The sequence below is a fragment of the Lepidochelys olivacea genome, assembly GCF_965140295.1.
Source record: "Lepidochelys olivacea isolate rLepOli2 genome assembly, chromosome: 3".
Taxonomy (NCBI): domain Eukaryota; kingdom Metazoa; phylum Chordata; order Testudines; family Cheloniidae; genus Lepidochelys; species Lepidochelys olivacea.
The window spans coordinates 60,561,604-60,575,459 of NC_140413.1; the positions used below are offsets into that span (position 1 = coordinate 60,561,604).

At 37.5% G+C, this 13,856-nt stretch overlaps 2 protein-coding genes across 7 annotated transcripts in view; one reads left to right on the forward strand and one right to left on the reverse strand.

Moving 5' to 3' along the window:
- MYO6 (myosin VI) overlaps positions 1 to 4,119 on the forward strand; it is a 179,364-nt gene extending 175,245 nt beyond the window's left edge. For 4 of the 6 annotated variants that reach the window (XM_084624515.1, XM_084624518.1, XM_084624519.1 and 1 more), the window contains one exon: positions 696 to 4,119. In XM_084624515.1, coding sequence (XP_084480641.1) covers positions 696 to 895 — 200 coding nt within the window. In that variant the 3' untranslated portion in view covers positions 896 to 4,119. The remainder of the gene's footprint in view (positions 1 to 695) is intronic. The other 2 variants (XM_084624517.1, XM_084624520.1) reach the window with 1 other exon arrangement.
- A 5,280-nt stretch (positions 4,120 to 9,399) lies between these two features.
- Positions 9,400 to 13,856, reverse strand: part of IMPG1 (interphotoreceptor matrix proteoglycan 1) — a gene marked incomplete at its 5' end in the record, with an annotated part of 93,632 nt that continues 89,175 nt past the window's right edge. The window contains one exon of the mRNA XM_084624917.1: positions 9,400 to 9,471. The remainder of the gene's footprint in view (positions 9,472 to 13,856) is intronic.

Here is a 13,856-nt window from a genome sequence, read left to right on the forward strand (position 1 = left end):
TATACACACACACACGTTTCCTATGGGTACACTGTTTAATGTCCCTCCTGGCACAGTAAAAAAAACAAAAATTGGTTAGCTGCATTCTCCATGTATTTGGATTAAATGTACATATAGGTAATACCAGTTGACAAATGTCATTTTAAATGTTTAGTGTGGGAGACTGGCTGATTCAGCTTTTGGAAATGTTACACAAAACCTTTTAACTTCTGGGTCACTTGTTCAGATCTGAACAAGCTTAATAATGATATTTCAGTAGCATTTCAGTGGCTTATGTGAAACAAACTGATTAGTAATTTCCTAGTGGACAGGGTGCCCACATTTCAAAAACCATCCTTGTCAGTGATCTCAGCAGAAAAGACCTGGAGGCTGAGAACTCTTGACAACCCCTGCAACGTCTATCCTATTCACTTCTGAAGCACATTTGTATGTCAGTTGCAACATGCAGTATTAGCCTATACTGCAGCTGTCCATGCTATACTTATTTAATGGGTAGGAGAACTTGTGTCTCTTGATCTATCAAACTGGTCTCATAGCACTAATGTATGTTTGTTTGTAAACTACAGTAAAACATTGTCTCTTAAAAGCAAGATACACATGGGGGGGGGGAACAAAGCAGATGTATAATTTTTGTTAATGGGATCTTGAACCATGTAAATGGTTTTATAAAACCAATTTTGTATTAACTATTTCAGGGAAGGATGATATGGAGATGTGTGAACTAAATCTTGAAGAGACTGGCTTAACTCGAAAGCGTGGTGCTGAAATTTTGCCGAGACAGTTTGAAGAGATTTGGGAGCGCTGTGGAGGCATCCAATATCTTCAAAATGCAATTAAGAGCCGACAAGCTCGTCCTACGTATGCAACAGCTATGTTGCAAAGCTTATTAAAATAGTCACCTTGCACATTGATATTAGAGTTGAGAACCCTTACTATGATATAAAGGGAAGAGTTCCTCTATGCAACAGAGGATTTAAACATTCTGTAATTGTGTTAGAGATGTTTAATTTAAAGTGAACAGATTTTATTAATCATGGGAGTTTAATTTGTACTTTTGATGTTTAATTTGTGTAGTGAACTCACTAATTCTGTGGACCTCGCAGAAGTTTCAGTCAAGTATGTTTGTTGCATTTTCTTTATATGCTGCATCCTTCTCAAAAGTTTCGGTTATAATGCTAACACTGTAAAATACCACTATTGTACTTGGAGTTTATCCTAGTATGTACCCTATTACAACTTCCTTTTTATAAAATCCTCTTCAGAACATGCAAGATAGTAACCTTTCAAGGATGGTCTACTGAAGAGGGTACAATGTATCTTATAACTGGAATTGTGAGGCCTTAGCTTCAACTTCTTCTCCAGAGAAGTTGGAGTGTACAGTACTTCTGTATGATCAAAGACATTTTATGTCCTGATCTGAAAGCTGCTCAACATCTGTATGTACTGACTTTTTGAGAAACTTATGGGAAATCTTTGATTTCTTACCTTGTCTCTTAGTTTAACTGACATTTTTCTTTTATATGTTTTGAGAAGAGCACATATGTATTTGAAGGATTGTGTAATAATGGAGGGACTCAACGGTTGTGCTGCACATTTAGGCTTGCATTTCTCTCTCAATTTTTTTTTAATACAGATTTCTTGCAAACACCAATTATATTTTTCTGACAAAACTTTGTTAGGAGTCCTTCGATAGTTAAATTACCCAGGTAGTGTAATTTAAATACATGATGCAAAAATTGTCTAAGATATCTCTTTAGATACATTTAAGATTAAAGGAAAGCATAAGGGAAATGTGTTTTTTTTTCCTTTTTTTTCTTTTTTTAAATAGTAGTGTAGCATAATTATAATACAGAGGTCTGAATTTTAAGAGATCCTTTTTACTTTAATCCGTGCACACAGATTGTTACTTCTGTTAGATGGTATCAGAGTCTTGCTCAGCAACGCCGCACTGGAGTGTCTAATTACAGTAGGCTACTTCAAATGGCTAAATTTTTTTGGTCAACTGTAATAACAAACTTTTTCTTCAATCACTCTGATTTTTTTGTACTTCATCTCCCTTCAGGGTTCCACCTTTATGTAATAGTGCCCTTGCTTCACAAGTAAAATGCTTGTGTATAGGAATTATCCATTTCACACCATGAAAACTGCCTTTTATTTATTTATCCGGGTGTTCCTAATGCTGGCCCTATATCAACAGATTAAAACTTGATATTTATATCTCAGTGCTAGAAATTGGAAAAATAGAGATATAGTTTGATGCCTTCTAGTTAAAATTAAATAGGTATCATTTGAAAGCAAAATATTCTCTCTTCCGGTAGTGAAGAACAAAGCTTACATCCTTCAGTTTACACACACACACACGTCTATATAGATAAACTGATTTCCTCTCTGGATCCTAAGGTTGAAAACTTTTTTGAAAACTTTAGTTTCTAAATTCCCTTCATTGTGAACTTAAGAAAAGGTACAGCTGTACAGTGCAGTAAGAAAAAGTGATGAGAACACTTCCTAACTGTTAGAGTAGAGATTGTGTGCATGCCACAGTCAGTCTGTTCTCAGAAATACACTCCAAGTTGTAATAAGTGTGAAAATCTTTTAGTAAAGAACTAGTTATTTATTTATGAATCCACTACACAAGTGACTGACAGTGTCTCTGAACTGAACATTGAAAATGTCAGTGTGTGTTTTCTTTCAAGGTAAGTATCGCATCGCTCTTGGGTCATGTGGTGGCATTGGTCAGGCTCTCAAAATGTCCTTTTTCTTCCCACACCTGACACTTTACTTAAGCAGTAATTATTGACTGCAGTATGAAGGATGCATACATAAGGCCCCAATTCAGCTATTTATTCCATCACATGCATATATTCAACTACATGAATTCAGTGGTACTGCTTGTGTGGTTGAAGTTAGGCACTTGTTTCAGCACATTGCTGAATTCGGACCAGAATCTCAGAGCCTCCAGTCACCAGATTCTTGGAAATCCTAAACATTATAAGAGACTGGAGCATTTAATAGACACATTTAAGGAAGTTTTGAACTGTCTTGGACTCAGATGCTCACGCTCTTCTTTTTCTATCTGAATTTTAGTTATTGTCTAGTTATGTATAGTCTCATGATATTTTTGGTACATTATAAAGAGTTTAAAAAATACAGTGTATCAATTTATTCCTGATATTAACACATTTAAAAGTGTTAAATCTCTTGATGCATACCCATAACTTCCCTCAATAGTAACTATGGTTATACATTGGGAGGAAACTAGCCTTTATTATACAGTATGGCATATTTAAGCTTCTTATGTCAGAGTATATTTGTAAGTCACTCAGATATCATGGCAATGGGTCTGAGATAAGAACCAAGAAATCTTTCTTACTTTAGTCAAAATGGAACCACCTGGTGGCTGGATGTTATCATCTGACACATTTCCAACCTCTTCCTATTGCTCTCGGTACTTGCTCTTGTCTTAATTTGAGCCAGAGAAAAATTTCTAAAGTTTGCAATTTTCCAATTTTGACATGATAGCATGCATTCCAGTAAAGGTCTCGGCTGGAAGTGGCTGCTGGTAGCTGAGCCTGTTAGTACAACAGAAGTCATTCTCAAATCAGAATCAAGATTGGGGTTAAGACCACAATCAGCTGCTTACCAGTCCTTTGCATTAGCTGATTGCTAAATTTGACACTTGGTTATCTCATTGGTGATATGGAGTTAGCCTCATTGTCATATGGAGAATACAGTGTTGGCTAATGCTGCTCCTGATATCTGGCAGTAAGGAGCAATTTGAACCTGACCTGACACTTCAACAGGAAAATGAATAGCTCTGTTCTATGTGTTGGTTTTAAAAACCAAAACAAACCTGGTGTCCAGAGTAGCTGGGACTTTTCACATGTAGCATGTTAGTAAATAAAAAGAAATAAACACACATACCAGGCTGTATTCCTGATCACATGACCCAAGAATATGGATCTACCTAGAATTTTATCAAGTCATTAAATACATCCTTTTCTTTCCATTGATGAGATTCTATTTTTCTTTTTGCCACTTGCACCCTCTTTTTTTGTTTTTGTTGTTTAAAAATATTTTTCAAGTAGTTTACCTAAACTGATCTCTTAATGATGTACTGAAAATTACACAAAATAAATACATTCCATGTTGAAATTTGTCTGGTATCTCTTTCTTTTAACTCAATACTTGAAAATTTAAGTGGGAAAAGTTGACCATGTGTAGAAATATATATATATATATATATATATATATATATATATAGAAAGGCCTTTATGAAGGAAAAGAAATATTGTAGATGAGTAACGGTCACTTGCCATATTGATTGAGTGTCAGGAAATCAATTAAGGGATGGCCAGGTGAGTTATAGTACTAGCAGAGTCGCCCAGTCCAAGCAATACAGACAGGCTGAGTGTTAAGACCATCCTTTCTTCATGGGAAAGGGAGTTACCTCAGAAGAGGACATTTCATTTTGTGGTGATGTCAAGGAGCGCATAATGTTGAGATTTTGCTGGTGAATTGGGATCCCATTCATTCAGCATTGGAGTGGTTACATCCTGAACGTAGCTTAGAATAAGAGCCCAACTTATTATGCCTCTCAGTGGCGGCATCCAAATGCATAGAAGGGTTTGGAGGTCCCTGTAGAGGAAAATAGTTGAGTGGTTTATATGTGCTAAACTCTCCCTGTTTGTCCCTTCCGTCAGAATCATGTGAACACGTCACAGGAGTTGATGACTGGATGTGCAGACACAATAGTATGCATTTGGCTCAAAGGTGGGTGGCTGTTTCCCCCTGGAAGTTCATTTCTGGGATGAAGTTCTGAGTTGGCATGGATGGAGGGGAAGGTGACATGGAGCAGATCATGAGACTTGATGTTTGGATCTGTGGGCACAATATTATGCGTTGGGACCCACAGGGAGGCAGTCAGTTCCCCTGGAGGTCCACAGCTGGGCCTCAGTGGCGAGGCAAGGCAAATCGGAGTTGGCGTGGCAGGAGGGATGTGCTCTGGGACCAGCTGATGCCTGTTTTACACTCTTTGCAGTCAGGAAGCAGCCACCTGAAATGATTATAGTTCATTAGTTGATTAGGGATTTTGTAAGAGGGTGATGTAATCATCAGGGCACAGAGATATTTAGGGAAAATCCAGATCCGGGGTCTGATGCTGACTGGTCTGAAATGCTGCAACAGAATGGTATGATGGGGAGCCACCAGCCCTCTCTTGGTTGACAAGTCCAGAAGGTGTGTGAATCATCAGGAATGGGGAGGATCCATAATTACCCACCCAAAACTATTGTATTTGGTACCTTAGTTATTCAGGGACAATGAGGTACACCTTCCTGAGCAGGGAGCAGATATATTGTTGGCTGTTATGGAGGAAATTGTTAACTATCTGGGAACCCAGCTGGGAATGGTGTGAGGCAGCCAAGCAAAATGACTGGTGCTCCTTGTGGCATGTGTCCAGTGCAAGGATTTGTTCCACACAGGGTCTAGGTCCCTGATAAGCTGGAAGTGGATTTAGAGAAAGGCATCTCCTAAACCACCTGGGGAATGGGATTGGGGCTCCTGATACCTGGTACAGCAAGAACACAACCCCTTTTGTCCAGCCCCTTCACTCTGGTACTTGGTGAAGGGGTCCCAAATATGGGCTGGGCAGCTGTGGAAGGGTGGGGGGCTGATGGCAGCCCTCCATCAGGTGAGAGCGATTTCGGAAGGGCTCATGAGCTGCACTGTACAAACTATCTAGGAACTTGCCAGCAATGAGACAAGTTATTAAAGTCGCAGCCTAATTGTCTTTCTTCCTGCATGTCTCGGACAAGGATGAAGTGATGTTAAGCATCCCTTTGGATTTATCCTATTTCAACTCTAGATTCTATTTGCCTGTGACAGTTTTTATGCTCTTTATTTCCAAATTAATTTAAGACCCAAACATCAAATTAGGATGTAATTATGATAATGAAATTAAATACCGATTGAATCTCCTATGCAATTTTCAAGTAAACAGTTTTATTATATTTTATTGAAATACAAAAGGTTTACATCCAGCAAGTGTATTTGGTAATTAATATTTAATAGTGATAAATACAGTCATGAGCAATCATTTCATTATTCAAATACACATTTAAAAGTGACTTCTTTATTGCCTGACTAATGAAGAGTTGATATGAATTGAAATATACGAAATACACTGGAAAAAAACAGACTATTTTGCGCATTCTTAAGTGATATGATCAGCAGTTACAGCTAACATTTGTTGGAAGAGATCTTTCAATGCCCACTGAAAAATATTTTAAATGAGGTTCTACTCTGAGATGTGACTTGGTAAAATAACATCATGGATTCCCTGCTTATTGTCTCAATGATTTCCTACTCAAAATACTCAGTTTATAAATCATAAAGATGTTACGTCAGCCCTGCAAATTCAGTGGGTTCTTCTATCTTGCACATGAGCACAAGTAACACAAATTCTGCATGCCAAATTATGGTTTGCACAGCTGTAACTAACTGGAACTTTGTCATCTATTCTGTTGACACTGCACAAGATAACACAGAATAAAGCTCACTCCCTCTTTGCTCTGTTGGCTCTCCAGCACTAACAATTAAAAAGTAAACACTTAATTTTTGTCACTAAAATAGCAAGATAATACTCTGAATACACACAAGATTCAGATCTGAATAAAGAGGTACCATGTTGCTATAGTACACTGTACTGAGTAGAACTGCACTTTTAAAGTTTTAATTACAGGTTTTGTTGTACAATAAAGGGTAAACAATGCCCAAATGTAGTATAACATGAATAGGACAAGTAACATCAATATTTGAATGTGGATTATGAAACAATCCAGCACAGATGGGTGCTAAGTGTATGGAATCTTTATGGCTGCCCATTGCTTGTAGAGATGCTTTCTGCAGAAACTTAATGGTAACCATTAGGAGAGATCTGTGTGTATACTGAATATAGATTATTTGTGTGTGTGCATATATATGTATATACTCTATTTGCTACCATAGAGTAATCATAAACACAAATCTCTTATGTACATTGTAAAATTTACAGAATGTTTCTTTATGCCTGGAAAGCCTACTTTCAGGAAAACTGCAATCATTTTGCTCCATCCAAAAGTGTGAAATCTCAGAGTGATAAATCTTTTCACCATGAATTAAACAATTAAATATGTAAAGTTTTTGGGGGGGTTGGGGTCAGACAATTATTTAATGACAGTAGATGTTGAGTTTAACAAGTTAAAGCTTTATAACTGTTAAAATTGTCAACATTGCATGTCAAAATATAAAAAGTGGGACTGTCGATTAATCGCAGTTAACTCATGCGATTAAATCAAAAAAATTAATCTTGATTAAAAATAATCACAATTAATCCCAGATTTAATCACAGTGTTAAACAATAGAATACCAATTGAATTTTATTAAATATTTTTGGATGTTTTTCTACATTTTCAAATATGTTTATTTCAGTGACCACACAGAATACAAAGTGTACACTGCTCACTTTATATTATTTTTGATTACAAATATTTGCACTGTAAAAATGATAAAAGAAATAGTATTTTTCAGTTCACCTTGTACAAGTATTGTAGTGCAATCTTTATCGTGAAGATGCAACTTACAAATGTAGTTTTTTTTAAAAAAAAACAAAACAGTGCAAAACTTTAGAGCCTAAAAGTCCACTTAGTCCTTCTTCGTGTTCAGCCAAACACGAAAACAAATTTGTTTACATTTATGGGAGATAATGCTGCCCACTTCTTATTTACAATGTCACCAGAAAGTGAGAACAGGCATTCACATGGGACTTTTGTAGCTGGCATTGCAAGGTATTTACGTGCCAGATATGCTAAACATCCGTATGCCCATTCATGCTTTGGCCACCATTCCAGAGGACATGCTTCCACGCTGATGACGCTTGGTAAAAAAAATGATGCATTAACTAAATTTGTGACTGAACTCCTTGGGGAAGAATTGTATGTCTCTGGCTCTGTTTTACCTGCATTCTGCCATATATTTCATGTTATAGTAGTCTTGGATGATGACTCAGCACATGTTGTTCATTTTAAGAACACTTTCACTGCAGATTTGACAAAACGCAAAGAAGGTACCAATGTGAGATTTCTAAAGATAGCTACAGTACTCGACCCAAGGTTTAAGAATCTGAAGTGCCGTCCAAAATCTGAGAGGGACGAGGTGTGGAGCATGCTTTCAGAAGTCTTAAGAGAGCAACGCTCCGATGCAAAACCAACTGAATCTGAACCACCAAAAAAGAAAATCAACCTTCTTCTGGTGGTATCTGACTCAGATAATGAAAATGAACATGCGTCAGTCCGCACTGCTTTGGATTGTTATCGAGCAGAACCTGTCATCAGCATGGTTGCATGTCCTCTGGAATGGTGGATGAAGCATGAATCTTTAGCGCATCTGGCATATAAATAACTTGCAACGCTGGCTACAACGGTGCCATGAGAACACCTGTTCTCACTTCAGGTGACATTGTGAACTAGAAGTGGGCAGCATTGTTTACATTTGCAGGAGATAAACTCGTTTGAGCAATTGGCTGAACAAGAAATAGCACTGAGTGGACTTGTAGGCTCTAAAATTTTACATTGTTTTATTTTTGAATGCAGTTATTTTTTGTACATAATTCTACATTTTTAAGTTCAACTTTAATGATAAAGAGATTGCACTACAGTACTTGTATTAGGTAAATTGAAAACTATTTCTTTTTTTTACAGTGCAAATATTTGTAACCAAAAATAAATATAAAGTGAGCACTGTTCACTTTGTATTCTGTGTTGTCATTGAAATCAATATACTTGAAAATGTAGAAAACATCCAAAAATATTTAAATACATGGTATTCTATTATTGTTTAACAGTGCAATTAATCGTGATTCATTTTTTTAATTGCTTGACAGCCCTAATAAAAAGTAAATATACTTAAACGCTAAGTTCTCAAGCAGCATTTTTCATATAGTACCTGTCTGTAAATGTCGATTGTAATTGATGGAAATATTTTTTCTCTGTGTGTGTACAGTGAAATTGACGATTACTGATGTTTACTGATAAAAATCTAATGTTTCCATGCCTATTTATAAAAGCAGGCTGGAACTGCATTCCACTTACTGTTCCTTCTACTGGGTTCTCATACTGCTAGTGAAATGTAACACCGGCAAGATACCTGCTTGTATCACTTATCTTTGAAATAACTAATTAAAATTTTTAAGCCTTATACTTTAACACTGAACACTTAATAAATGCATTTTAACACTATATTCATGATGAATTTTTTGACTGTTGCACTGAGCAAAGTGGCTGCAGCTTTCCATTAACAAAATGGTGACTTTCACTTGATGTGTGCTCCAGTTTCAACACAAAATTGTAAGATTTTTCTATTATCCCAAAATTTGCCCCTATACATAGTTTAGCCTGAACTCCAGTCTTGAATAATGCAGAACTTTTTTCTGAATACCTGTAAGAAAAAATCTTGTAAGAAACATTTTTTAAAAGTTTACAGAAGTCCTTTAATAAGCATTCTCAAATTGAAATGAATTGAAAATGTTTTACTAAACCACTGTAATCAGGCAGGCAAAGTTTCACTAAAATCAACTAGGATTTTCCAAGTTGTTTCAAGTAGAATATAGTAGTCCCCTACTTGCAGCTATTTAATTGCACATAGACGTAATGCTATAGCAGTCATAGTGTTGTTGCTGTGCTTAGCATTATGGGTTTTTTCTATTAAAATCTCAGTGAAATGGTGCATGAATAGTATTCATTTGAATAGTATATTCCTGATAAACAATGAATGAAATACAATATTCTGAAGAAGGATTCACATATGAAATACTTATGGATCCATAACTACTATAGCTCTAGCAGCTGAAATAAAGCCGCCTCCTTCATGACTTTGCCTGTATATAGTCTCAATGTAAAGGTAGCTTATCTTACAAACACAGAATAATTTCCGAACCTCAGATCTATCATTCTGGAATTAAGGGTATAGCCCTTCTCATTCCCCCTCCTTCTCCAAAAAGTCTCTTAATGGTCCCTCAGTTCTCCTTCCACCAGCGTTAGTAGGAATGGAATCCTGCCTGTGTGGTGGTATGACTTTATTAGAAAGACTTACTTCTATTGTTGTACTTTTAAAAAAATTCCTATTAATATTTCAATAATTCAGTTACTCTTGAGACCACGTGTCTAATATACCAGATGTGGAGCAGAAAAGAGATTGTGGCGCTCCTTCTGCCCCTCAAAATTGTGTAATTCCAGCAAACATCCCTGGTGATTGGAATACTTGAGTGAAAACTTATGCTGTTTTTTCCCCAGGGTCAGATGAGAAAGGAACTATACACTGAGCGATGTGTGATGGGGGAGCCCTTAGGGACCTCCAGCCCCAAACAGCTGTTTCGTGGGAAGTGCCTGTGTCCACATAAGGCAGATCCAGCGCCAAATGACTTGAAATCCAAGAAATCATCCTCAGATCCACCTAAGGAGGATCCCATATGCTTCCATTCTAGTACTTCTAAATTATTTGATTTGAGGTCTTTGGGTCCATTTCCTTTGAATGGGACATTTATAGCGACTCCTCGGGACTCCAGGAGAGCATTATCCTGGTCTTAACAGAATCTTGCAAACCAATAAGAAATGCTCTCAAAGGCAGGATCTGAAATGGGGTTTTGTCTAAGACTGTTACAACTGATTACTTCCTGTACCTTTTCCAAGGCTACAAATGTGCCTTCTGCAAGGTTGCGCAAGTTTTGTTTGCAAACCGAACTTTGTACTCAATCCATATAAGACCCTTTCTTCTTAAGGAGATCAAATATTAGATTTATTGATGGACGGTGCCAGTCAATGTCTGGAAAGAGATGCCCTTCTCACCTCTGATGCCATTCAGAGTGGTAGACCTTGATATTCAAATCTGGGTTGTGGCATTTAAGTCAACTGAAAATGTATGGGCTTTGAAAGTCAAGCAAACTTAGACTTCAGACAAACCTCTTGCAGCTGTGAGTAATGTGTGGCTGCTTCAAACACTCCTGCTGATCAGAAGGCAGGCATCACTAATTCTGACAGGCAATGCTGTGATAAAGCTCCTTCTTGATTCTTTAAATAATATATTATCTCCCCTATTACATACTTCCACACAAATGGTGCATTTTGAAAGAGATGTTTTCTTCAGTTCTACGCCTAGCAGGAGTGAAAAGCAACTTAGTAGTTGGCTTAGGTTGCAAAAAATCAGATCAACATTGGATAGTCTCCTAAGGACTGTTGTAGGTTTGACTTTTGACATATGGGGTGATCTAGGTTTGGTCTTGCTTGCTTGAAGTCACAACATGAAATGTCTGGTCTGCTTGAGCGCAGGCATGAACCCAAATTTCAGTGTCCGATATGCTGCTTTTGCATAGAGGAGCAAGACTCACATATAGCTTTCCTTTATTCCTTCCATTACGGAATATTCTGAGGGAGAAAGGATAGAGTCCATGTGATCCTGATCCCCCTAGCACAGGCTGTGGCTTTCAGATTGGTTAGCCCTGTTCAAGGTTAACTTGGTTTTGATCTTGAGCACGGATCTTTCATTTCAGAATAAGGGTCTGGTTCTTCATAGTCATGAATCCTTTCGTTTGACCACTTGATTTCTGGGTTACTAGCAGGGTTTTTTCCAAACAGTCACATCCTTGCTTTTGGAATCACACTTAGTAATCATAAGACTTCATGTGAAAGCAATTTTCAAGCTTATGTAGAGATTAAAGAAGTTGTTTCAACTTCTTCACTATATACTGGATTTTCACGTACCCCTTTATGAACTCAGAATTATCTTTGACTATGGTGAAGGTGTACTGAACAGCCTTCACTTCTACCGTCTCTATCTACCACACACTTGTTTGAAGGAGTTGGGCCTTTTTTCAAGCCTTGATAAAATGATTTCTTTAGGATCTGGGCTGGGATTGTCAAAGAGACCAAAGCGTGTTTAGGCATGCAAGTCCTACTGAAAGTCAAGAAGATTTGGATGTCTAACATCTGTAGTCTCCTTTGAAAACCCCAGCCCGAGTCAATATGTATTCTCCAGATTGTAAAACTGAGCCTTTGTGCTGCCCATTCATTTAGCTTTGTTAGGTCCCACTAAAGTTCCCCAGCTGCTGCTTCAATACTAACTAACACAAATAATTTTGTGTCCTCTGCACATTTTTGCCGCCTCCTCTCTCTGCAGCACCTTTTTCGAGTCACTAACAAATGCAATAAGCGTCAGTCCTAGCATGGAATCTTGGGGCACTACACTGTGAACTTTAGCCATAGTGAAAATTAGCCAAGTATTCCTTTTGTTATTTTAGCCAGTTTGTAATCTGTGACATACTTCAGCTCTCACCCAATAACTATCTAGCTGTCCTAATCTTGATAGGAATTTTGTCAATGTATTTTTGATAATTCAAATAAAATGTTAACCATGTCTCCTTTACCCACTATCATACTCAAAGGATTCTAATAGATTAGAGAGGCATGGTTTTCTTCGGAGAAGTTGTGTTAGTTTATTTCTATAATACCATGTGTTTTAAGATTTCCACCTGTTCACCTGGTATGGAAGTAAGGCTTACTGGTCTATAATTTCTATAATCACCCTAGTGCCTCCCTTAAAGACAGGTACGACATACACAACTTTTTAATTCTCAACTATAGTAGCTGATTTAAGAGTAGACTTATTTTTTTAGCAGCTGAGCTCAGTCACTTCACTGTCCAGTTCCTCAGAACTTTTGAGTGTATACAGTCCAACCTTTGTGACTTACAGATCTTTATTTTACCAGTGTGTTCCAGCACCTCCTCTATAACAGTGCCTCATCTTTATTACTTGAAGAGAATAAGCCTGAGGTAGGTATTTTCTCAACAGCCTCTGAGTGGTGAAGACCAGTGAAAAGAAATCACTAAATTTTTCTGCTTCTCTTACTCTGGAAATCCAGTAAATTAATCTGTTCTTTTGCAGGATATGATTCAGAGAAATTATAATAGTGGAATATTTTGAAGGAACAAACCAACACAACTTCAGTGACAATAACTTTGGCTCTGTGCCAGGCAAATCAACAATGGGTGCTATCTTTTCATGAATAGTACATGTGGAAAAATATCAGAAAAAAGAGGAAATCCCTGCATGGTAGTATTCGTCAATATTGAGAAGGTTTATATGACCCTGTTCTGAGAGAAGTCATCTCTTGGTGTATGAGAATGAAACAGATACCTGAAGGCACATCAGAGGGTGCTGTTACCACAGTTAGGCCATGTGGAGAAACTGAACAGCTTCTAGTAAGAGTTGGAGTACATCAAGGCTTGGCGCGAAACCTCTCTTTGTTCACATTGGTGCTCGATGCATTAGAGGGGTATCTTGATATCTTGAAGACAATGAGACTGCAAGTCTAGAGGGACCAGCCACCAACAAAGATACAGAAGTTCAAGTACCTAGGTTCAATAACACAGGATAATGTTGAACTCAATGATGAACTTAACAAGCAGAATAGGAAAGGCCTGGACTAAATGGAGAGAAGTGAGCGGAGTGGTCTATGCTGGGAAAATGCCTATCAAACTGAAAGTAAGACCTACAAGACCGTATTAAGCCTTCATTTTTGTATGGCTCAAAATGCTGGGCACTGAGGAAGAGACGAGCAGATCTTGAATGCAGTGGAAATGAAAATGTTAAGATGGATGCTTGGAGTTACAATGATAGGCCACATTTGAACAAATGAATTGGGGAATTTTGAAGCTGGTACTATTTACAGAGAAACTGAAGGAATCCAGGCTTAGCTGGCTTGGGCATGTGAAAAGAAGATTGGCAGAATATACAGGAACAGGACATTAAACTTAGAAGTGAAGGGTAAG